The sequence below is a fragment of the Heteronotia binoei genome, chromosome 12 (genome assembly GCF_032191835.1).
Source record: "Heteronotia binoei isolate CCM8104 ecotype False Entrance Well chromosome 12, APGP_CSIRO_Hbin_v1, whole genome shotgun sequence".
In the NCBI taxonomy this organism is placed as follows: domain Eukaryota; kingdom Metazoa; phylum Chordata; class Lepidosauria; order Squamata; family Gekkonidae; genus Heteronotia; species Heteronotia binoei.
In genome coordinates this window covers 41,719,060-41,745,349 of record NC_083234.1, presented here as the reverse complement: position 1 = coordinate 41,745,349, position 26,290 = coordinate 41,719,060, and the positions used below count along the sequence as shown (strand labels likewise).

Here is a 26,290-nt window from a genome sequence, read left to right as displayed (position 1 = left end):
CCAGCCATAGCTGAGGCAGTAGGGAGGCAGTAGGGAGCTCTCCGTTTACTGCCACCCCAGCTGATCCTTGAGCTGACTTCTGCTGTCTCTTTAAAGTTTTTTTTTTGTCCAAAAACTTTTTTATTGAATTTAGTAAACATACAAATAAAGCAATCAATGACTGTATCTGCAATCATTCTTTGTGTATAAGCATAGCATACCAGCAGAAAACAAAATATATATATATACACAAAATACAAACAAAACAACACATACATACATTCACACATACATACATACTTGGCAGCTGAATTAAAAAATAAGTACTCTGTCCATATGTTAATTACATCAAATTAATAATGTCATAATATCTACCAGGAATACATGTACGCATCTGATCTACAGGACTAAAAGAAAATTTAAGAAATGGAAGCCACTTGTACATCAGAGAATCTTTACCTTCTGAATTATTTATATTGCATAAACTATCTGCTATCTTGTCCATAGCATAAACCTCCCAGATTTTAGCATACCAGGCTTTAACTGGAGGAATATTGGGAGATTTCCAAAATTGGGCTAACACCATTTTAGCAGCAGCTAGTAACAGGGATATCAGGGATTTATTGAGAGAAGTAATAGAAATACCTTTCCAACAGTCAAGCAAAATGAGTTCCAATCTTAAGGGTAAACTATAGCCCGTGATATCCTTGATTTTTGCCACAATTACTGCCCAAAACGACTGCACCCTCGGGCAAGACCACCAGCAGTGTATAAATGTGCCCACCTCTCCACAATTTTTCCAACATTTGGAGGATTGATTTATCGCCATATGGCTTAATCTCTGAGGTGTTAAATACCACCGGAACAAAATTTTTTGAGTTTGTAATTGTATATTCAATGATTTTGAAACAAACGAAGGAGATGACCAGATTTGTTGCCAAACATCCTCCTGAAAATTAATTGAACTATTCCTTTGCCAAATTTCTTGATAGGATAACAAATCAACAGCATCAATGTCTAGCAAACCCTTATAGATAAATGAAATCAGTCCCTTCCGCTTTAAAAAAGGAGATTGTAGCAAGGATTCAAAGAAAGTAAGAGGTCGATTGAAATTGCATTTCTTTGAGAGTGATGTCACCAAGTTGTTAGTTTGCAAGTATTCAAACCATGGGATTTTTGTCCCACCAGTTTTCTCTTCTAAAGATTTTTTGTCGAGCACTTTTCCATTGGACAAAATATCCACAAACCTATAAAGATTATATTTTTTCCAAATTGGAAAAGACTTGTAAAAAAACCCCGGTTGAAACCAAGAAACATCCATAAAATGAGATAGTGGAGACATAGGAGGGGCTAAAGAGAGGCGGCGTTTGTCCCAAATCTGAAAAATAGCTTTAAGGAAAAGGTTGGAGGAGATATTAGGAGGTCTCTTCTTTGGAAATTCCCATAAGGTAGATTGAAACGATTTGTTATTTAGATAGGTATCTTCTAGGACCTTCCAGCCTGAATTTAAATCAGCATCATGGTATCTGACAAGGCCTCCTAAAATGGCAGCTTCATAAAATTTATGCAGATCCGGAAGAGCCAGACCACCTGAGGATTTAGAACGAATAAGAGTTGCATACCCTATTCTAGATAAGCCCTTGTTCCAAATGTATCTTAAGAACGAACGACGCCAACCCACAAATAAATCCTCAGGAATAAGAATAGGAATGGCTCGAAATAAAAACAGAAATTTGGGAAAAATAAAAGATTTAATAATCTGAATTTTTTCGTTCCAGGGAATGAGTGAAGAATTTTTATTCTTTTGCATAGTAAGAATGTCCTTAATCAATAAATGATGATTGACTTTAAAAATATCTCCCAATTTTAAAGGTATATTGATCCCCAAATATGTCCAATATCTATCCATTTTTTTGAAGTGATAATTTGGAGTAGATGGAATCTTGGAGAGCATCTGAAATTGTGATGGGATAAAGAATGGTTTTAGATGGGTTTACTCGAAGACCCGATATAGAAGAAAATACAGATAATAAATCAAAGACAGCTGGTAAAGAAGGTTTTGTAACAAAAAGCACTAGGTCATCTGCAAACAAAGACACCTTAATTTGTTTCTTTCTAATAGGGATACCAGCAATAATATTGGTATTACGGATAGCATTAGCAAGAGGTTCAATTGCGATTGCAAAAAGCAGAGGAGACAAGGGGCAACCTTGCCTCGTCCCTCTGAAAAGATTAAATTCTTCAGAATCCAAATTATTAATAGAAAGAATAGCAGAAGGCGACTTATATAAAGAATGGATTATCTTCAGAAAATTCGGGCCAAAATTCATTTTCTGCAGTAAGGTTGTAAGATAAGGAACTTCAACGGAATCAAAGGCTTTTTCAAAATCAATAGACAAGATGAAAGAAGACTCAATATTAAATTTCCGGCAGTATTGAATAACATCAAGGACCATTCTAGTATTGTCCGTTAACTCACGGTGTGGGATAAAGCCCGATTGGTCAGGATGAATGTAGTTCCCTATAAAAGTATTAAGCCTAGCCACCAGGGCTGCTGTAAAAATCTTGTAATCACAATTAAGGAGCGATATCGGCCTGTATGAACTAGGGTCTAGCAAGTCTTTGTCTTTCTTTGGTAGAAGAATGATTTTTGCCTGTGACCAAGTAACTGGAAAAGAACCAGACTGTACAAACTGATTACAGGCGTCCGCCAAGATGGGAGCCAACAAAGTATTAAAAAAATTATAAAATTCTGGTATAAAGCCATCTCGGCCTGGAGATTTATTGGATTTCATAGACTTGATAGTCTCCTGTATTTCAAGTGCAGTAAAAGGTTTGTCCAAAAGGGATTTAACCTCAGGAGAAACAGGCTTAATAACTGAGTGAGTGTCTAAAAAAGATGAAATAAGGTCTGATGCTGGATGCTGGGAGGAATATAGAGATGAATAGTATTTTTTAAAAACTCCTACAATATCCTTAGTGGAATGTTTCAAGGTACCGGATTTAGAACGAATGGAAGAAATAGCCATTGAGGATATTCTCTTTTTAACCTTCCATGATAGGAGTTTAAGGGATTGAGGAGTTCGAAACCAATATTTTTGTTTTATATAAGCCATTTGTTTTTGAATCTTGGAGACGTCAAAAGATTCTATTTTTTTCCTTTCTATAAGAAGTTTTGAATAAGTTTTTTTGCTACCAAATTTTTTAAATTTCTCTTCCAATTTGGTAATGTTGGCAACCAAATCAGATCTAATTTTGTCTTTTTCTTTTTTATACGAAGAGGCAATAGCCAAAAATCTGCCACAGCTTTAAACGAGTCCCAAACTATATGCTGAGGTACTCCACACTCAGTATTGAATTGAAAAAATTCTTTAATGTCTTTTTCAATGGAATCTGTAACCGATTTCATAGACAGAAGTTTACTATCCAATCTCCAATTAAAAGAAAAAGATCTTTCAGTGATTCCTGACATATAACCTTCCAACCATGCATGATCAGACCAAATCATTGGGCCAATGTCTACTTTAAAAAAAAGGTTAGAAATAGAATCCGAAACTAAAAGAAAATCTATTCTGGAATAAGTTTGATGACAAGAAGAAAAGAAGGTATAGTCTCTTTCTTTTGGATGCCTGCTTCTCCAAATGTCTGACAGATTATAGGATTGAAAAATTTGAGCTAAATCATTTTGGCCATTCGAATCTTTTGATTGAGACCATTTATTGGCAGATAGAGGTAGCAGGCTTTTTTGAGATCTATCTAAAGAAGGATTGACAACATAGTTGAGATCTCCTCCCAAAATAATGGGCCCTTTATGAAAAGTTTGAAGTTGTGACAACGTATCTTTAATAAATGCAATTTGTCCATCATTTGGAGCATACACCGATGCCAGAGTATAAGGGCTACCATTAAAGACCCCATTGATAAAAATATACTGACCCCTAGGGTCAATTGAGGAATTTTCAAAAGTGAATTGGACTGATTTACCTATTAAGATGGCCACACTTCTTGCTTTGGAAGACCCGTAAGCTTGAAATTGATGAGCAAAAAATTTTGACTGGAAGACCTTGGGCTGGTTACCCTTAAGGTGAGTTTCTTGCAAAAAAACTATATCTGGTTTCTGACGAGAGATGGCAGGGGCAACCCGTTTTTTCTTAATTAAATTATTTAGCCCATTACAGTTTAGAGATAGAAATTTCAAGTGGCACTCTGCCATAATTGAAAGAGGAAATAACCAAGGTTATCAAAATTATTGCAATTCATAGCTTTGAACCCAAGTGCCACCAGGATAGCTAGAGGTGAATCCTGTAGATCAAATTTCAAAGGTATGAGGACAGATTTCAGATCAAAGGCTTTAAAAAACTTCCAACTAAATCCATAATAATTCAATACAGTTATGCTGCCCGTAACACAAACAAAAAACCATAACCAACACCAGTGGTCTAGCATTAACAGACACTAGCCACTAACTCACCCTCCAACTCTGTTAACCCAAACTTGGGAAAACAACAACTATTTACTTAAAAGGATAAATTTGAAGCGGAAGTCTTCGTTACTGAAGACACCACACAACTAGCAACAACTACCAAATGGAGCTAATTAAAAAAACTGAAGTTCTCCATTCTCCCTCTCTGCCAAAAATGCTTATATTTAACACTATCAACCCAGCAAAAATAAAATTTATAAACAGAATAACAGAGCCGAATGTATAGAAAGTTTATAATGAAAGGCCAAACAAAGCTGATCTAGTCAAGGCTAAAATGCCTAGAAAGCCACATATAATAAAACCTGTGCCTTTTACCAACTCAGGTTAGTGAATTAAAGATAATTACAGGCAAACTAATATACCATGTGTAACAGCATCAGATCTCGATCACAAAGTTATTGTAAGACTTAAGACACTATGATAAAAATACAATGAAACTTTAAACAGAACTATGAACACTATTAAATACTGGTCTCCCCAAACACTCCCCACCAACTATCCTTCAGCCACTTATAAGCCTATGTAGGGAGATATGATGGTGAGGGAAACAAGTTTCCAAACCTTCATAGTAGCATAAGGCACAAACTGACACACACATACATTCCCTACCCACCCTCTGTCTCACAGATTCATTTCCATTCAACAATTCACACAGGAAGGGAAAAGGTCCTGACAATTCATTAACTCATAGTAGAAAGAAATATATTGATATAAAACCCTAATCATACTATTCAAGTTTCTCACTCTGATCTACCCCCCCTCACTCTCTCTCTCTCCCTCCCTCTCTCCCACTCCCTCACTCAACACCCAGCCTCCCCATTCCAGCTCCTACTCAAACCATATATTCCAAGTCACCCCATTCTTCCAATCATGCATACCCAATCAACCAAGATTTCCTTTAATGAGTTGATTTGAATTAATAACTCCCTCACATTCATAACATTGTGTTCAAAAGATATAAATAACCAAAAAAAGGGGGGGGGGACCCCCCAATTTCGTATATAAACATTGCTTCATAGGCACGAAACAATCATCAGCATATTTCTAAGCCGTGACAGAGTTACACGTAGGCAAAGCTTATAAGTCAGCAGTTCAGTAGGCAAAGCTTATATGTCAGGAAAAAAAAAAGGGACGTCAAGAATCCACAAAAAAAGGGAAGATTTCTGCATAGCAACAGTTCCAGCGTTTAGCTTCTAGGAGAAACAGGCCGATCAGGACGGTTCATAGGCACATGACGCCATCTAGTGTCTGAAGTTATTGAGTGAGCATGAGAGGCTGCTTCTATAAGGCCGGTGGGAACAGGAAGATTCAAATCACTGAGCATGCTTAGGCCTGAGTCAAGGCCTCCAGCGACAAACGGCCGATCCTGTACAGTAACTTGCAGCTTGTACGAAGCAACCCATCGATATCTGATGTTTTCCCTGTTCAGGATTTCTATAATTGGCTTCAAAATTTTCCGCCTTTGCAAGGTTTCAGAAGACAAATCCTGTAGAATTTGGATGTTGTAATCTCCTAGCAGAAGTGGATTTATAGCCCGGGCTTTTTGCAGCAGCTTGGATTTAACTGAGGCAGAAGAGAAACGGACTAAAATGTCCCTAGGCAACGAAGTTTTCTGTCTGCGCAAAGGGCCAATTCTATATGCAGCCTCCAGGGCACAAAGATCAGATTCAGAAAAACCCAATGCCTTTGATAGCCAGGAGGCTATAAGAGATTTTAGGTCAGAGGGAGAGGCAGAGTTCTCGGGGAGCCCGCGAATTTTAACATTCCCCATTTTCAGTTGGTTCTCAAGTGCAATAATTTTATCAGTGGCCCATTCATCTCTTTTATAAAAATATTGAGTGTCCTCCTGCACTGCACAAGCCATGTTAAAAGCAGAATCTGCCGTCTCTGCCACCTTCTCTAAGGACGTTTTGAAACCCTCCAATTGAGCAGAAAGGGGCTGGATCATGGCAGATATTTTGTCAGTCATATTTTTTTCCAGTTTTTGAAAAGCCTCCATTACCTCAGAACGAAATGAAGCTAGGTCTGCTGCTGTGTTTTCCCCTTCTCCCGACGCCATCTTGCTTGCAGGGCTGCTTGCTTTTCCTGAGGCCTTAGCCTTGGGCTTTTTTGGAAAATAGTCTTTAACAGAGTTCCTTGAATTTCTTTTTGATCTGGGCTTTTGACCATCTACTGTTCCCATACTAATTAAAGAAAAAAAAGAAAACAAACAACAACGCTGGGCGCTTGCTTAAGTGGATTTGGCAGGGGTAAGTAAGGAGCTCTGTTTTCAGGCGTCCATTCCCTATGCGTGCGACGCCACGCCCCCCTCTTTAAAGTTTAAGGGGACCATATAAGCCTGCTTGACAAACATATGTTTTCAGATTTTCCTGAAATCCCCAAATATAGCCAGGATTTTTTTTTTGCTCTCCCCCCCCCCCCCGAAAACCAGGATACATCTGGGAAGCCAAAATAAATCGAAAAATACTGATAAAGTATTTTTCAGGTATATTTTTGACTTTGATAGATCTGAATGCACACCCTTATTTTATATGCTAAGTAAGTTATAAAAGATACAATTAGTTTGGGTTTGATAGGACAGTAAGTATTGCATATACTTTAATTTCCCCCCAAATTTCTGTCTTTTTTCCAAGTTTTTTTTAAAAAAGTGTGGGGGGGTGGAATCCACTTGTTTTTCTGTAAATTCAAAATTTTCAGAAATTTTACCTCTCTAGTCTTAGCCACCATGCTAATGGTAGTGTGAGCACTATTTTATTTTTCTATGCTAATCCATGCTCTTGTAAACTTGGAGTTGAATTACTATAACATATTCTACATTGGGCTGTCCTTGAAGACAACACATTGACTACAGAATGCAGCAGCCTGATTAAGAACTAGCCAATGAGAAAACCCTTTTCAACTATTTTAAAACAGCTATATTTTCTGCCACATTGTTTCTGGATCCAGTTCAAGGTGCTGCTTACAGCTTTTAAAGTCGTTCATTGCCTGTTGGAAGGACTTTCTCTCCCCATATGTTGCTATGCTTCAACTGAAGTATTCTGGTTGCCCTTCTAGTTGTTCTTTTGTTTACGGTTGGAATTTTGTCATCTATTAGAGCCTGTTTCTTCTCTCCATTGGCTTCTAACTTGTGAAATGGGCTCACTGAGTTGGTGAAGGAGGCACTGTCTTTTGAACTTTCTAGGAGTTGCTGTAAGGCAATTTCGTTTGCAAACTTTTCATGGGATTTAAGCTGTAGGTGTTTTCTTAAGAGGGTTAGGATAAATGAGGCTTTATTGTATTTTGTATGTCCTTAACATTGGAATTGTATGTCTTGAGACAGAAAAGAAGGGTGGGTATATTTTAATAAAATAAGAAAGAAATATGGGGGATTTTCTGTGGAGAAACACTTAGGTTTGCCTCTTTCCCTCTTTAGTATCAAAGTCACCTCCTGCATTAAGTGTATTTGTTTTAATCCTTGTTTTTAATTATGTTTGTAGCTGTCTAAAGAGCTGATGTAGGCTACTTCTCCATGGGGACTTTTTCTTACATGAACAGGAAGAAGGAATGTCCACATTGTACTGTGTTCATGGTGAGCCTGAATCAGGGGTTTCTTGGGGCTTTCTCCTTTATTTATTTAGGAAATCTGTATGTCAGCTCTCCAGACCAGCTCAGGTCGGCTCACAACAATAAAACAAAGCAGACAGTAAAAACAATAAACACAAATTATACCAATAAAACATCCATGCCAATAAAAAACTCTTTAAAGTAGATCAAAGAAAAATCTCATTTGATCCAGTTCAAAGGAGAAACTGTGAAAACTGGCTGTATGCAGAGCTACCCTCTGTTTTCAACATGATGCAAGGCAGCCCCCTGCTGCATACTATTCCCCACCCAGCTCTTTAAAGGGCACTTCCCTTTCCCCAGCACAGCTTTGCCATATCCTTATACAGCATCTGTCTAAGAACAGCTGTGCTGAATCAGACCAATGATCCATCGAGTCCAACATGCGGTAAGCAGAGAAAGCATGGGTGCATGTGCACCCCATATTTAAGTACATTGATTTAAACATCACACCTCTGTTTGGACAAAAGGAAAGTTCACATTTTTTAAATATTCTAAGCAACAAGTAGCTGTTGATGTTAACAAGGATTAAAGCTAAAGCGGAACAGATTGCCACTGACTGTATAAGGTAAACAACATAGGTAAGAATGCTGCTCTCTTCCCCATGACAGTTGTATTTGTGTTAATTGTAATTATAGGCTTTGTATGGAGGATGGAAGATCCCTGCCGTGAGAATATTGGAGAAAGGGGGAGGGGGATACACATGTAATAGATAGATACAGGTTTCTCTACCACTGTACAATTAATGACCTTATCTATATTAATAATTCTCTTATCGCCATGGCCAAACTGAGGATGGCCATTCGCTAATATTTTTAGAACAAACGAATGGCCTATCACATGTCGGTTAGTGTCTCTGGCATCCCATTGGCTGACTTCCCTGCCCAGCCTACGCAGGCCCAAGAATGTAGAACAAACTGCCAGAAGCAGTCTTACCTCAAAGACAGCCACATCTCTTAGCTCTTCTTTGTCAACCGGCTTGAGAAAAGGCTGCAGAGTTCCTGCGGCCTCACAAAAGGCCCTATCAACAGCCCACACTGATGGCCTGCCAGCACACACAGCCTCCAAAGGCCACTCCAATAGCCAGGGAGCCTGGCACTGCCTCAGAGGGCATGACTGTCCCACCTTTACTGTCTTTCATCCCTCTCTCCCTCCTCCCCTTAGCCTCGCCCCAAGATGATTGCCTGAGGAGATAGGGAAGCCTCACAGGGTGGTTGTTCAGATCAAAGGGGGGAGAGAAATGAGAATGATGTCAGCTGCTTTGGTTCCCCCTCATCCCCCCCACACACACTGTGAAGAAATACTATCCTTTCCCTTAGAGGCTGCAGGGTTGGCAACTCCAGGTTAGGAACTTCCTGATGGCAGAGATCAGCTCCCCTTGAGGTGCAGTGGGGTGTGTATGTGTGTAATTAATGCCTTCACTTGGGTGGGTGGGAAGACAGCAAAGCTGGAGGGGGGGCACTCTCATAGAGGCCTTTAGTGATACCTTTCCAGGTTGGTGGGAAATTCCTAAAGGATCACTACAGGCCTCTGAGGGAAAGGTCAGTGGGGACTTCAAGAGCCACACAACATTTGTGAAGGAGCCACAGGTTGCTCCTGAGCTGCAGTTTGGCCACCCCTGTTCTAGAGCCTGTTGTATTTTTCTTCACAATAGGCCTTACTCCTAGTATGAAATAATCTCTGAGAAGTCAAGTTGATTGGGGAGTTATTGGGCAGGAAATAATCTGCCTTGCTTGCTTGAATATGGAAAAGTTTACCTGATGTATTGTTAATACTTCATAGCTAAAAAGGAGATAAAAATCTCATGTCTGGCAGGAGCATGAAATTATTCCTCCTTATTGTTGTTGCAATTCTGAAATTACTTGTACTATTGTGAGACTGCAATTGGGAGAATCCCTCATCTTTTAATAACCTAACAGGGTGCAACGTGAAAAGCATGAACTTTTAGGTATTACACATGCCTGTGTGATCCTTCTTCAAACCTTGCAGTGCCATGATCGAAATAGAACTTCAGGTTTTTATTTGTTTTGCCAATTTCACTTTGTTATCAAAAACAGATAAGATAAATTTATGTGCTTTTTGAACATTCATGGAACAGTACTTGTATTGGAGTTTTGACAGATAAGCCATACAGTAAGGAGATTCCAAGATCTCACAATGCATTATTTCATGTTAATGTTTAAAAAACCATTTGGATTGGGAACACAGTGCAAGGGAAAGAGGGTCAACCATTTCTTTCTGCACTGTTGTCCTGAAGGAAAACACAAGTACAATATGGGTGGGCACCTCTTTCCCTACTTTTGGGGGGGGGGGGGAGAGAAAAAGGTCTATGAGGCATTTTTGTGCTAGGTGGAGGAAGGCTTGTAAAATACTTGGCAATGTTTTTGTTTTTTTAAAGGGACTTGAGTTGAATGGTGTAGGGAATGTTGGGCATCTTAACAATAAATTAGAATAATTTATTATTTCTCCCCATGTATGAGGTCACAGGCAATTCCCAATTAAATCAGCTCCCCTTGAGGTGTGGGGGGGGGGGGCAGAGATGCAGTGGATATTCTTCCAGAAATAAAATATTACTGTTCCAAGTTCTGGGAAGAAAGATCCCATCTCAAAGAAAGCTGTCTTTATCCTCAGTAACAGATGTAGTAATTTGAGGAAAGATATTTGGATCTGCCCCCAAGAGAGTAAGAATTGCATTTGTTTTGAATTTTTTAAAAAGTCAACAGGTGGAAAGGTTTTGACTCTTTTTAATGTTTTTCATGCTTTAAATTTTCTCATTGGGAGGTCCATCAGTGGCTATTAGCCACAGTGTATTGTTAGAACCCTCTGTCTGGGGCAGTGATGCTCTGTATTCTTGGTGCTTGAGGGGGACCACAGTGGGAGGACTTCTAGTGTCCTGGCCCCACTGATGGAGCTCCTGATGGCACCTGGTTTTTTGGCCCAGAGTGTTGGACTGGATGGGCCATTGGTCTGATCCAACATGGCTTCTCTTATGTTATGTTCTCAAAAGACTTTTCTCCTCTGAGCATGATATGGAATTCCAAGGAAGAATCAGCAAGCATCTCAGACATATACCACTTTTACAGAAAAAAATTAACTGATGTCCTCCATATTGATATTCTTAAATTACAAACATTAATGTTTTTTAAATGTGTACACATCTAAAATTTCAGTTGCTTAGCACTTCAGACCCAAGAAAAATATTAGCCCGGTGATAAAACAAGTAAACAAGTGGTTGAAAACGGAGAAACATACAATCCTGAGATGGTGCAGAATGCAGGTTGTACTCTTGGTCCTCTCTTTAAAATTCTGAAGAGCTATCACAATTGTGATTCACTTATGTATAACACTTTTATAACACTTTTACCCTGCTCTTCCTCCTTGGAGCTCAGGGGCACAGTCCCAACACCATTTTACATTTTAGAGACTGTCCCATCGTCACTTAGCGTGCTTCATGGCAGAGTAGGGATTTGAACTTGAGCCTCCCTATGCCAATATGACACTCTATGCACTATAGTACAGTATACTTACTCTCCATTTACTTTTGTCAGTTAACCTCCCCTTGAAGATTCTCTTAATAACAAACATATGAAGCTACGCCTCTTGCATGATATGCTATGTCATATGCTACTTCATATTTCCTCAAAGATATCACCCTCCTATCAGACCACTGGTCCATTTAGATTAGCATTGTTCACTGGGAATGGAAGCAGCTTTCCAAGGTTGTTCCAGACTCCGTTACCTGAGATCCTTTTAACTGGAGATGTTGGGTGTGCCCTTCCACATGTAAACTAGAAACCACCAAGCTAGCATTGAACTTGCAACAATGGGTTTAAATTAAGGGCAAGAAGGTACCAGCTGGATATTAGGAAAATGTTTTTAGAGTAAGAGTTGTTCAGCAGTGGAATCAGTTACCTAGGGAGGTGGTGATTTCCCCCCACAGGATGTCTTTAAGCAGAGGATGGGCAAACATTTGTCAGGGATGCTCTAGGCTGATCCTGCACTGAGCAGGGGGCTGGACTAGATGGACTCTATGGCCCCTTCCAGTTCTGTGATTCCAGGATTCTAGGACCTCCCTCTTAAATAATTCACCTCCAAACTACTCTAAAGACCCATGTGTCCAGTATCATACTTCTTGATGGCATAAATCCCACTTTCAGTTCAACTTGAATATCTGTATAATATCTGATAATGTTTTTGTCAGTAGGATCTGGTCGCTGACCATAATAATAAAACTGAACTGAACCCACTTTCAGGAAGTTTGCTGTCTTTCTAGTCAAAGACAGCTCTAGAAAAATGTATTTTTGAAGCTACAGGTCCAGGAAATTAGTTTTGAGTAACATTAGGGGTACCTCTTGCTGCCGTTATAAGGAATTTGGCTTTATTTATTCCAAGAAGCTAGATAACAAAAATATAAATAAGAATCCAAAGCATATGTTTAAATAGATTTTTTTCTCATCAGTGCTAAGACCTACTGATACACTGTGATTCCAGATAAAGTACCACTGAGAGTGTGTGTGCAACTTCAGCTTACCTGCTAAAACACGGCCTCGCACCTTCCCAGTCTTCAAGTCAGCTCCCTGAAACCAAAGAAACAACACTGCACCTTACTTTTGTGCACTGCAATATACAAAACATCAGGGCTTTTTTTTTTACAAAAAAGCCAAGACACCAAGCCAGCCAGAACTATGTTCCTGTGTAGTCCTGCTCAAAACAAAACAAAATCCTACAAAGCATTCAGTTTCCATTTTTCCATTATTTTGAATACTATAGAGCCCCTCTTAGAAGACTTCCACTACAATATATCTGAAGAAGTGTGCATGCACATGAAAGCTTATGCCCAAAATAAAACTTTGTTGGTCTGAAAGGTGCCACTGGGCTCAAACTTTGTTCTGCTTCTTCAGACCAATATGATTACCACTGGAATCTTTATTTATTTATAAAGAACAGAACACAGAAAGTAAGCAAGGATGGGATGCATGTCTGTCAATGCTTGAAATAAATAAATGAAATGATGCTAATTATGTGTTTGCACAAATTGCCCAGTATTCTATCCTCCACTGATCAAGTTAGGATTCCTGGATAGTATTATTAGCCACTACACATGGCAAGCATGAATAACAAGGCTGCAATATTATCCTTGCACGGCTGCCACATTGCCCCATTTCTTCTCTCTACTCCCAGTGGCAGCCTGATTACTTTCCACTGTCAGCTGCAGTAATGACAAGCAACCGGAAGTTTTCCTGGAGGAATAAATAACACTTTTCAGCCGCCTCCTTTGAAAAAAAAAATCATTATAATGTCTTGCTTGTCTTCTGTAAGAAGAAAAGTTTCCTGAAGTTTACTTAGTTTTCTTTAACTTTGCTTTTTCAATGCCCTTCCTGACACACTGTTTGGTGCCTAATATAAGCAGAGAGCATGGGGAGGGCAAATGTGCTGGTGGGAGCTATAGTTTGCTTGCTAATTTATATTTAAAGTGTCACTGCTTTGTACATGGCAGCCCAGGGCATTGTAGAGTGCCCCTGAATCACAGGCTGTGCTGTCATTGCAGCACAGAAGGACTGACAGACTGATCACACTGGACCTGTTATCTGGGCAACAGGTTGCCGGGAAAGTTACAAAAGCTTGCTCTAAAAGCTCCGACACCATTGTGTGCATAGGTATTCAGGCAGTGGTTAATTAATATCTTTGCCATGGCAAAAAGGTCACTATGGTTTCAGAAAGCTGGCTCACAGGGATGGCAGATGAGATGTCAGAAAGATGTATGGGCAAAGCTAGCAGGAGCAGTTTGCATATTTCTGAGTTGTATTCCTATGAAGTGATCGTCAACAATGTTGTATTGCAATCACCAGTGAAATCACAGTGTTTCATACCTGATGCTAAAAAACACATCTGACTCTCTCTTGTGCTTTTTGTGACATGTATGAATACTGCTAAAATGGGACAAAATTCAGAACAGGAGTGGAATGTACAATGCAGCTAATGCAAGGTTTATATTTGCAGATTTAAACCTTCTAAGCCATTATTTTCCCCCTAATCTTATTTTGGGGTCAAATAAGCACCAATGCAATGGGGTGGAAAAAAGGTGTGTGTGTTATAGTGACAATATCTGAGGAATATAAAAAATAACACAGAACATTTACTTCATTTATATCCTGCTTTTCTCCCCAAAGCAACTTGTTATTCTAATCTCTTCTATTTTATTCTCACATCAACCCTGTGAGATAGGTTATGCTGAAAGTGTGTGACTGGCACAAGGTCACCCAGTTAGCTTCCATTGGCAGAGTGGGGATTCAAACCTGAGTCTCCCAGATCCTAGTCCAACACTCTAAGCCAAGGGTCCCTGACCTTGAGCCTGGAGGCACATTTGGAGTTCTGACGTGGCATCATGGACGCAGCAACAAAATGGTTGCCACAAAATGGCTGCTGTAGAAGGCAGAGCTGGCCCAAAATGACTGTGACAACTTAATTTCTCTAATACAGTGCAGATGCTATGGTGGCAGCTGCTGCCAAAGCAACATTTTAAAAAAATCTGCACAACCAATCAAATCTCCAATAGTTAATCCGAAGCGTTGCTGAGCAAAAGCCATACCTAGCCCTACCCGCTTTCCAAAAACACTTGGTGAACTCCAGAAAAGGTATCTGCATGTGCCTGGGCACCCACAGACCCCAAGTTGGGGACCTTTGCTCTAAGCACTATACCATGTTGGCTCTCTATTGTAGGACCTCTGTATGAAAAAAATAATAAAACAAAGAAGGATTCCCTAACAGATTGTATTATTAGATAAGATGAGGAGGAGTTGGAGGAGATTGGATTTAGACCCTGCCCTTCACTCAGAGTCTCGGACTGGTTTACAATCTCCTTTCCCTTCCTCTCCCACAACAGACACCCTGTGAAGTAGGTGGGGCTGAGAGAGCTCTTAGAGAACTACTCTTGAGAGAACAGCTCCGAGAGAACTGTGACTGACCCAAGGTCACCCAGCTGCTGCATGTGGAGGAGGAATCAAACCTGGTCCTCTCATATTACAGTCAGTGCACTTAACCACTACATCAAACTGGCTCTCGAGAAAAAGTTTTACACACAGCGTTTTTACATGCGTTACAGTCCCAAATGCACAAGGCTACTATCAACACAGGGCGATTTCTCAGATTATTATGTAGCAAACCCATCCCTGCCATGAGATGTATACTCAACAAGGCTAGCAGTCACTACCAGCTGCCTGATGGGAGTATCTGTAGGACATGTATGCTTAGAATCAGGTCTTTGCTCATGTACACTTTTGGTTGTTAGTTGTATTCCTAAAATGTTTTAAGCATGCATAATCTGTGAAGCACTTATGTTCACTTACACCACCTTATTTCAGGTATGACAGAGCTAGAAAACAGGACTGCGTTGCCCATTGCTATTTAAGATGGTATTTGGGGGGAGTTCAGAGTCTGAGTGAAGAAAAAAAAATTCCATGTTTACTTTGAGGTTAGTGTGGGTGCAAAACATATCCTATTGATATCCAATGGCAGATCTCCAACTGATTTCAGCAGACTTGGGTTGTAATGTTAAGCAATAGTTTACTACATTCCTCTGCTGGGCTGGAAACAACCCAAGCACCTAAACACTTGATGCAAGCGTGTAAAGATTGTTGACATTTTTCCAGCCCTGCATAGGGATCATGCCTCAGAATAGGATGCTGGCCCCCTAGCTTTCCCACATATAGTTGAAAGCACGTACAGTAAGACCTTAATACAAAACACCTTAACAATTATCATATCTTAACAGAACTTTGTAACTACATGTACAAACTTTCTACAAACCTCAGCAAAGCTGAGGTCAAAGTCTTGCTGATCCTCAGGCAGGCCTTGCTCCAAGTTTCTGGTTCCCTCAAAGTCATTTTCTCAGTCATAAGATAGGGGGAGGGGTGAGCCAGGCCTAGATGAATGCAGGCCTGTTAATCATAGTGCAGGTTTGGACTTTTGGGGGGAAAGGAGGAGGCACACACTCTTTATACCATTTCAGATGGTAAAAACTGACATTTCTTAGTACCAGAAAGCCAGATAAGTTTCTAACTGTACCATTTCTTATAAATTAATCTGAAAAAAAAAATCCCAGTTGAAAAAAGAGGAACGCAATGTTATGCATTACCTCAATATTCACTATAAGGACAACTGCCTCAGTATCCCTTAAGGTTGCCAATCCCCAGGTTGGGGCAGGGGATCCCCCAGTTTGGAGGCCCTCCCCCCACTTCAGGGGGAGGGAAATGTCTGCTGGGCACTCCATTATTCCCTATGGAGACCGATTCCCATAGGGCATAATGGAGGTATTTGGGGCTCTGGAAGGAGGGGCTGTTGTATCAGGTAGAGGCACCATATTTTCAGCATACCATCCAGTGCCTCTTCCCAGGTTTCAAACGGATTGGACCAAGGGATCCAATTCTGTGAGCCCCCCCAAAAGATGCCCCTATCCTTCATTATTTCCAATGGAGGGAAGGCATTTAAAAGATGTCCGGTCCCTTTAAATGTGATGGCCAGAACTCTCTTTGGAGTTCATTTATTTACTTTAAACTTATATCTCGCCCTCTCTGTGAACAGACTCAGGGAGGCTAACAGTCAAAATTACATATTGAATCAGTAAAACAGTATAACATTAAAACTATAAAATTATAAATATTACATACTATTCACAACTTCTTATGGTGGTACATGATTTCTTCAGTAAGGCAATTCAATTTCTGTTAGTTTCTTAGATGGTCTGTCTGTCGGTGATCTTTGAGAAGTTATCTAATTTCTCATCGCTGGTGTTCGCTCAGTTATTGGGGTGGCAGCCTTCTCCACTCTGATGTCATAGGCTAAGTGAAATAATTCTGTTTTACTGGCCCTGTGGAATTGAGAGAGATCCCGCAGGGCCCATATGGTCTCCGGGAGGGTGTTCCACATAGGCTTCCCAACCCCCCCGCTTTGGCGGGAGACTTCTGGGTTCGTAGCTTCATCCCCCGGTCTCCAGAAATCAGGAAGCGGGGGGGGGGGTGGAAGGGGGGGAGAACATACCTGAATGGTTCATGTTGGTGTAGAGCTCCTGAGCAGTTTGTAAAATTTCTGCCCCTTTAAGGCTGGCAGGAAGGAGGAAACAGGAAGGCTTCGGAGAACGGCCCCTCCCTTTCTTTGCTTTCGTTTTCACAGCAGGCAGAGGGAAGAAGACCAAGTGCGGTAAGTGTTTGTTTGTGTGTGTGAGAGAGGGAGGGGGCAGGGAGGGGAAATTCCCTGGTATGGAGGCCCTCCCCCTTCCTTTAGAAAGCGTGTGTGTGGGGGGGAGGGAAATGTCTACTAGGCACTCTATTATTCCCTATGGAGAACAATTCCCATAGGGAATAATAGGGAATTGATCTGTGGGTATTGGGGGCTCTGGGGGGGCTATTTTTTGAGGTAGAGGCACCAAATTTTTAGTATAGCATCTAGTGCCTCTCCCCAAAATACCCCCCAAGTTTCAAAACGTTTGGACCAGAGGGTCCAATTCTGTGAGCCCCAAAAGATGGTGCCCCTATCCTTAATTATTTCCTATGGAAGAAAGGCATTTAAAAAGGTGAGCTGTCCCTTTAAATGTGATGGCCATAACTCCCTTGGAGTTCAATTATGCTTGTCACATCCTTGTTCCTGGCTCCACCCCCAAGGTCTCCTGGCTCCACCCCCAAAGTCTCCTGGCTCCGCCCCCAAAGTCCCCAGATTTTTCTTGAATTGGACTTGGCAACCCTAGTTCCACAGCATTGGTGCTGCCACCGAGAAGGCTTTGGCCCTTGTAGAGCTCAATCTGGCCTCCTTTGGTCTGGGGATAGAGAGAAGATTTTGCCCTCCCGAATGCAGTGTTCTCTGGGGAACGTTCAATTATGCTTGTCACAACCTTGCTTCTGGCTCCACCCTCAAAGTCCCCAGATATTTCTTGAATTGGACTTGGCAACCCTAGTATCCCCCATATACCCATTATTCTGCTGCCTCTATGTAGTAATGTAGTACTTTGTTTTATGCCAGATCCAAGATGATATTGTGTGTTATTTTTATTAAAAAGCACAGTAAAAAAGAGGCTGCCCCCCCAAAAGTACATTATCAACGGTTTAAAATATACCTCAGCAACTTGCGTGTGCATGCACCACCAGGCTGTGGCGCGCATGATGCCTTTGTGTCCATGTACATGCATTTCTGTATCTCCTTCCACCCCACCAATCCTTCCTCTCCCCTCTGTATCCCCCACAGGTCCTTTCTCCCTGCCCATTTTCCTTATTCTTTTCTCTGAGTCCCTTTTCCCCCTGCTTGGTTTGCTAAACAACCTTTCAACACCACCCAAAATCTCATGAGATTTTGCCAGATCTCAGGTGGAATTCTCCATTTTGAGGCAAATTTAAGGGCCCCTCAACACCAACCCTCCCCCCTCATTTTTTGGAGTTCTGTGCAAAACTGGAGGCTTTCTCAGGTTTGTAGAAAAATGCCCCCTATCAGAACATGGCTTTATTATGCAGTTTTTTTTTTATTCACATCTTAGTCTGTTGTTCAGAATTAGACATATGATGTTCTACACATAGAATGCATACATTATCCACTTAAAGATTTCAATTTCTCTCAGGGAAGGAGGAAGGTGAACCCAAACCCTGATGGATGACAACACTATTTTCTGACTTTAACAAGTATCTGCAAATGGCAGCAATTGGGGTCAAAGCAATGACAAGTGATTTCACTGGGAGAGAACACAGAGACATTTTTTAAAATTAGGTTGAACAATTAAGAAGAAAAACCAGTACAGAAAGCATTGCACAAGGATGGTAAAGTATTAAATAAGGGACTAACAGGACAGTTAACATCACAGTACCTGTATATGTTACGTCAAATGCACCTGTATTATTTCCTGCTGCACCTGTTGTTACTGTACACCTATTTCTACTCCACCCTCCAATCAGCTCTGACAATATATGTATCAGTTCTGATCTGCAGCATCCCCTGTTAATCCAGTACTGCCCACACACTCTAGATCTGCTAATACATTTCAGGTCTGACCTGCTCCAGCAGTAGTATATTTCCAGTAGAAGCAGCAGATTGATAACTGTTACACATAAATGAGAATTTCCTAGTTCCCAGAATTTCTGATCAAAGCAACAGGCCATTACAAAACAGAAAACACAGGAATGACAAGTGTTGAACATCGGGCCACCTTTACTGTCATGGGTTACTTTTTCTGACAAAAAATTCAATGGGTGATGTGCCCCATGATTGCTCAGTTCTGGCAGAAAAAAAAAAGTTTTGCTAAATTCCTGTGCATTGTGTATTGGTTAAAGACCAGAGGAACAGAAGGAAAAAAGGTGACAACCCTACAGCTATAGGACAGACTAGGTGTACATTAGTACTTCACTAACCAGATTAAATGCTTTTACACTGATTATGTGTTTCAGGTCAGCTTGGGCAATGTTTGGTGAACCCCTATAACAATGCATACACTGCAGATAAAATTTTAAACAGTAACATCTAATGCAGTGTTAGGGCCTTCTGCCTCTTAGACCATTTCTTCAATGATGAGAGGGCTTTTCCTCCCCCTTTTTTGAAATGTCTAGAGACCAAGTAGTTCTCCATACAACAGTTTTACAAACTTTCTGCAAACACAAGAATAATGAATAACACGATTATATCCTTGCAACTTGGGGATTCACACCAGCTCAACACCTAAGACTGTGGGCAGCCACTACTGCATCGACAAGAAATTTATTATGTCCCATCTCTTTTATATTTTTGATCTGGCATCCTTTCTGTGAGGTTAATTGATGCTCCCCAAGAATCTGGAACTTCTGAATGTTTAGCTCTCTTGTGGAGTGAAGGTGGTCAGATGCCATTACAATCTAACTGTTGTCATGGGTGAGTGCTAATTGTAACTGCAGAGCCAAATCCAAAGTACAATACAGGTGAAGAGGAGCACGCACCGTCAGACCAGGGTGCCTTGATTTATTTAGGATATTTCTAAGCTCTCCAGAATCCTGCCTCACTGATGCCACAATAGAGATTATAAAACTATACAACCTCTATAATATCCAGTTTGGACCAACTGAGACGGCACAGACTGTTGGACTGGATGGGCCATTGGCTTGATCCAACATGGCTTCTCTTATGTTCTTATGCTCAACAGTGTGCTATGTGACATTAAATTTCATATGACTTCTGTGAATGGGCTGGTAACTGCACCATGATAACTGAGGGGTTTCTGTCTTTGCAGAAGTAACTAACACTTTTGACTACCTGTTTTTCAGATTTCAGATATTTTCCTGATTTTCAGAGCATGGATGCTATGAACATTTGGACTATTACTTCCTTTGGAGGAATCAACATTGAACACCACAGTTTTTGGGCTACTGGCTAACAACATGATGCACATCTCCTTAGAAAGCCATAGTCTAAGAATCAGTTAAAATTTATGGATTATGGTCCACATAGGGAAGATGCTGATAAATGTGGGTTCATGCATGCCATGTGGTGGCTGCTCCATGGTGGGGCCAATGTTCCCTCTAAGCTGCAGAGTCTTGTGAGCAAAAATTCAACTTTGTGAGTTACTGGCATTAAAGTTGTGAGCTACTGCATAAATTATTGTGCTTTGGGGTCAAGCTTCCTGAGCTAAGACAAAAATGTGTGAGCTGGGGGCTAAAAATCTGTGAGCTAGCTCACGCTAACTCAGCTTAGAGGGAACACTGGGTGGCGACATAATGTTGGTAATGCACTTATCATACTGGTGCTGGTTTGGAGACAGATCAAAAGAGTAAGCAATGTTACTTCATTATTATGGTATAGAATGGCCAGGCTGTACCACTTAAAAATAAGTTAAGCTACAACCTTGGTTGTTATTGTGTCATCCTAGGTTTGTAGCTTATTTTTGTTTAGGAATAATGGAGTGGAATGAGCTATTTTCAGATGTGCTAAATCATCAGAGCACTATTCGTAACTGGGGATTCAAACCATTGACTACTGGGGCTTCTGATTAGCCAGACCACCTTTGTCTGAATGCTGGGTTGGCTGGAGTCTAGGATGCCTTTCCTTCCCACCACTTCCAGTAAGAGAGCTAAGGGGATCAGCTTCATTTTTTTTTACTGAAAAAAAGCAGATGTGTCCCATCCCCTCCATTTCTGGTCAGACAGGGTCCTGGCAATGGCACAGAGTGTTTCCTCATTCCACTTCAATTATCAACTGAAAACTGGCCGCCCATTATGATGCTTTCAAGTCCTTGGTTGCAGACTGCTCCTGACCCTGCCAGAGCATGGGGTCAGCAGCACATTTCTGGGAGTGCAGGAAGAGATGATTTAATCTTTTCATCCACTTCTCCCCATTTATCAGGAGGAATAAATCACTCTCCTTTGCCTGCCTGAACACACGGGCCAGTGGAAGACCAAGTCAGGCTTTCTTCCCTCTCTGGAATTTGTCTCATTTGAAAACAGATTCCTGTTGTTCACAGACAATTTTGGCATGCAAGCTGTCACTTGGAGGTTGTCTGATTTCACTAATGTACTACAGAATGTGCAGGTACAATATAACAGCTCTACCTAAATACAGAGGCAAATTATTCTTTCTCCAAACCTTAATGCTGAATCTACTTTAGGGGGAAAAAACCCTGTAGGTAGCCATGTTGGTCCACTATATAGTTTAATGAATTTTTAAAAATAATTGTTTTATTTACATATTGCCTTGAGTTCTGCAAGGCAACCAATAAATGTTTTAAATAAGTAAGTAAAAGTACCATGATATTTGGACCCGATAAAAGTAATCTCTGCTAGGAATTCCCTACAGGTACTGTAGCATTCTTCCCTAGTTAATGATCATGAGCCCTGCTTTAACACCATATCTCCAGCATGTGGACTGCAAAAGGACATAAAAACAATAGGTCTAATTGACAGCAAGGTTCCTGTTGAACTGATAGCCCAACCGTGCAGGATCTGCTACCTAACATTGGATCCCCAGAGAGAGAGAATCCTGTGCCTTATTTTCAGCCTTGAAAATTGTCTCTGAAGCCCTGCTCTCCTCCTTGTATGTGCCCATTCAACAAAAACCCACAACCTTTAAGGATTTCCAAGACTTGTTTACCTGATGACAGCTGTACCCTTATCTCATGGATCATTACAAAACCCTGAAGATACTATTGCCAATTCTTATATTATCATCAATATTATCATATGACATGGATATGTGCGAATTATGAAATAAACCAAGGGCTCAGATGCTTGTGAGTTTATGAATGAGTCAAAATTTGAGCTGGACACTTCCCAGCTCAGTTTTTTTCAATAAGAGACCTTCTGGCATTCTTGATATATTTGATTTTCTTGCATTCTATGGCAATGTGATGGTCTGAAACTGAAAATACCTTTTAAAATAATGTATGTGCAATTTTTTAAAAAGGCACCTTTAGTGCAAAGAGCATGTATGAAAAATAATGTAAATAATGTAAAATAATGTATGTACAATTTTTTAAAAAGGCACCTTTAGTGCAAAGAGCACGTTAACAGTAAAATGTTGTTTCCTTTTATATGCGTGTGTTTTACACCCATTTTTGCACTGGCACATCGCCCTGAGTCCATTTACTTAATATGCTAACCTGTGGAAAAGCAGCCAAAGGGTAACAAAATGGGCTCTTTTGGATGTCCAGGTGATTTTTTTAAAAAAATCTGGTGATATTCTTAAAGGTTCTATACTTCCAAAAACCTGGATGCACATAATGCAGAACAACAAAGAAGAACTACATTATCTTTGAGGCATAAACCCTATCTAGGCTTTCAGTCTAAAGCAGGGCTGAGATCTGTCCAAGGTGGAGTTGTAAGGGTGGTCATTTCAATAATTTTGTCTGCCTGGTTAAGAGTGAAGAGAAGAAGCATCCCCCATCTATGCAACCTGATCCTCTGGAAATCCCAATGATGATTCTGGGGTACTCTCTCAGTATATTTAAGGAGCTGACATGGTGGGGATTCCTTAATTTCTGCAGCCCCAGGCAGCTGCCCAAACTCCCTGTATGGCTACACAGGCCCTGGAAGCTGCATCATTCATCTCATGAATAATTTTAGTCCCATAGTCCTCCAGAAGAATCTGAAGCCTGTGTCTTGGTCAGAGCCAGATTAACAATTAGACCAAGTAAGCACAGGCCTATGGGCCCCCACACCTTTAGGGACCCCGGGCCAGCTCCCCCCCCCCCGGTTTCCCCCCTGCTTGTAGCCTTCTCGGGCTGCATGTGCAGCCAGCAACTGAGATGCTCTTTCCCAACTTGCTTGGTGCGGCTGTTGCTGGCATTGTCACCAGGTTTGCCTCTCTCCGCCTCTCCCCTGCAGCTTAGTAAAATGGGCTTTTAAGAAGGTGCCTGAAAGCTGCAGCAGGGGCCATTTGTGGTGGGGCGGGTGCTCAGACTCTGAGATAATTTGTGAGGGGCCCCCAAAGCTTTCAAATGCCTAGGGGCCCTCACAGGATTTAATCCGGCACTGGTCTTGGTCAGCCGGATATGCTTAAAGCAGCAGTGTGAGTATATTCCCACTTTAGGAACAGGGGCCAACAACTACATGTTACTTTAAGTTCATTTTAAAAGCCTCCTCCCCTTTCCATTCTTCTTGAGGAGGAGAACAATGCATGGGGAGAGGGGCTCTTTAACTCTCTCATCTTCCACCAGTTTTGCATTGAAAAAGCGGTCTCAAAATGAGAAGGTGGTTAAAGAGCCCCCTTCCTGCATCATTCTTTCTTCTCTAAAAAGAAGACCCAGCAGCTGCATTTGGAAAAGATATGGGTATGTCTTTCAGCTTGGGAGAACACTGCTAGTGGAAATAAGTTTAATACACAACTCTTTTCAGAGTGTTTTTTAAAGATCTACTCTTGGCCAGTTGTTATTCTGGCCTGTGTGATTCTTTCTTCAGAACAGGAGTGCAATTCCAACAACTGCAGGTGTGTTTTCCCACAATTCAAGTGTTTTCTGCTTGCTAAAGGGCTGTCTTCTGGACCAAATGTTTGATACACATTCTTGTGCATATTCTAGTGTGAATTCAGATGGTTCCATTTGTGTGTTCTCTCTGAGTTGGCTGCTGTAAAAGTTATTACATAATGAGACCAAAAGAATCAGACTCCCCAAAGGGAGGTATCAACCTTTTTGAAACTGCTTCAAAAGCTGCTTGATTTTCCCAGCAATCTACAAAATGGCTAAATGCACAAGAGAATCGAAGGCAAGGAGGTGGGTTGGGCTGTGACACGTCAGTGCCACCTAGGATGAGTAAATTTCACTTTAATAGCTCTGTCGACATGTTGTCTGCTTGGAGGCTACTCAGCTGTAACTTCCCATAGAGATTCGCATATCACTGCATGGCCACTGTACCCCCCTAACGTGAGTTAAGCTAATGGACACTGATGTGCTGCCATACTTATTAATGCCCGTTGATGACAGCATTAGTATTTCTTAATGATACCATTTGGGTTTAATGTCTCTCTCTTTTTTCTTCCTGAGAATGCAGTCTGTGTCCAGCTCTAAGGGAAAAGGTATAGCTAACCCTATGGCTGTGGGCTAGGCATGATCAGTAAATGCCACTTTCTGCTTACTAGTCTTATGCAATTACACTGGGTGAATTCACAGTTGCATGTTCATTACTCAATGACTGTGGCATTTGATGTGCATGAAGCAGCTACTGCAGAAAAACAGTGTTTCCATGGGGAGGGGGTGGAAGAAAGAAAGCTAGAGAGAAACATAAGAAGCTACCATGATTAATCCACTTAGCATGGTGTTTTGTCTACTCTTGTCTAGCAATGGCTGTCCAAAGCTGAGAAGAGACCCTCCTCTAAACCTGCCTTTTAATTCATGATGCCAGAGACTGAATATGGGCCCAGAGAAGCTATTGCATCATCCAGAGCCAATCCAAATATTACATGGAAGCATATCAGATCTCAGAATGGCTACAGTTCAAAGTTCTGTCCTTACTCCTGTCATAGAAGCTCTACCTGGGACCATCAGTATGTAAAGCACTGAATCACAGTATTATTCTGAAGAAGTGAGCAGTGACTCACAAAAGCTCATCCTCTGCCACAAATCGGGTTAGTCTTTAAGGTGCTACTGGACTCTTGCTCTTTTCTACTACTACAGACAGACTAACATAACTACCCATCTTGATCTAGCTACATTCTGGCCACACACATGCATTTTTTATTGGTAATCTCCCCCCTTGTGGTGGTGCAAGGACCCCCCCCCCCCAAAAAAACAACCCTTATTTGGAAAATGAAACCAAACAGCACATCTACAAAGCACGGAGGTGGTTCTGCCCCTAACAGCAGCTGATTTGGACATTAACTCAACTCCCATGGCAGCCATTTTAAGGTTGCACCTATTACCCTTTCTCACAAGTCCAGAAATGCCTTAGTCCTCAACCAGAAGCTGCTGCTTCAACAGCAAACCCTTGCTCTGTAAAACATCCCAGACTGAGGAATGTGTAGGAAAGAGATATGTTGACACCAAACACCCATGGTAGATTAAGGGTATCAACTGGTTACATGACTTTGAGTACATTAATAACCTTTGATGTGATTAATTCATTCATTATCTTTAAATAAATGTGCATGTTACCAAAACCTTTGTAAGTGATGGGTTATTATAGTTTTTGAGATCTTGAAGGAAGTGTAAGAAAGTGCAGCAGCCAAAAGCCACCACTCATTGTCAGAAGGAAAGCTCCTCTTAAATACTCCCCTCATGATTCCTTTGGATAGCAACACCCCTGAACCCAAATAGCCTCCAAAAGTACAACAATGAGCCCTACTGGCCCCTACCAATCAATTGACTAAAAGCTTAGCTGCCTAATGCACCAGTTAAGCTTCCAGCTCTAGTAACAGTAAACCCAATAACCAATTCCTAGGGTATCTTCTATATTAGCAAAGGGTCTTAGAAAATATAAGGGGATAGAGCAAAAACACCCCAATGAATATCTAAGAGCAAGGATGTGTGTGTGTGTGTAATCTTCCTTCCATTCAGTGGAGTATTAGATATGACCTGTGTTGTGCCTAGAGTCGTCATGACAATAGTAGCAGCTTGTAGCTTAGCTGCTTTGGTCATTGGTGCAAAAAGGAGGGGGCAAATAAAATAACAACATACCATCAGTAGAACAGGCCTGGTATTCTAGAATATTTCAGAAGAGAGGAAGAGAAGAGCGAAGGAAACTAGGATGCTGAAGGCTAAGACAGCATGAAGGATAGTGGGTGTGGGAACTGACACAATAGCTG

General features: G+C 41.0%; 1 protein-coding gene across 1 annotated transcript in view; it reads right to left on the bottom strand.

Moving 5' to 3' along the window:
• The window catches only part of PEBP4 (phosphatidylethanolamine binding protein 4), a 332,206-nt gene that overhangs the window by 39,496 nt on the left and 266,420 nt on the right, over positions 1–26,290 (bottom strand). The window contains exon 4 of the mRNA XM_060251873.1: positions 12,594–12,639. Within this exon, the coding sequence (XP_060107856.1) occupies positions 12,594–12,639 (46 nt within the window). The remainder of the gene's footprint in view (positions 1–12,593; positions 12,640–26,290) is intronic.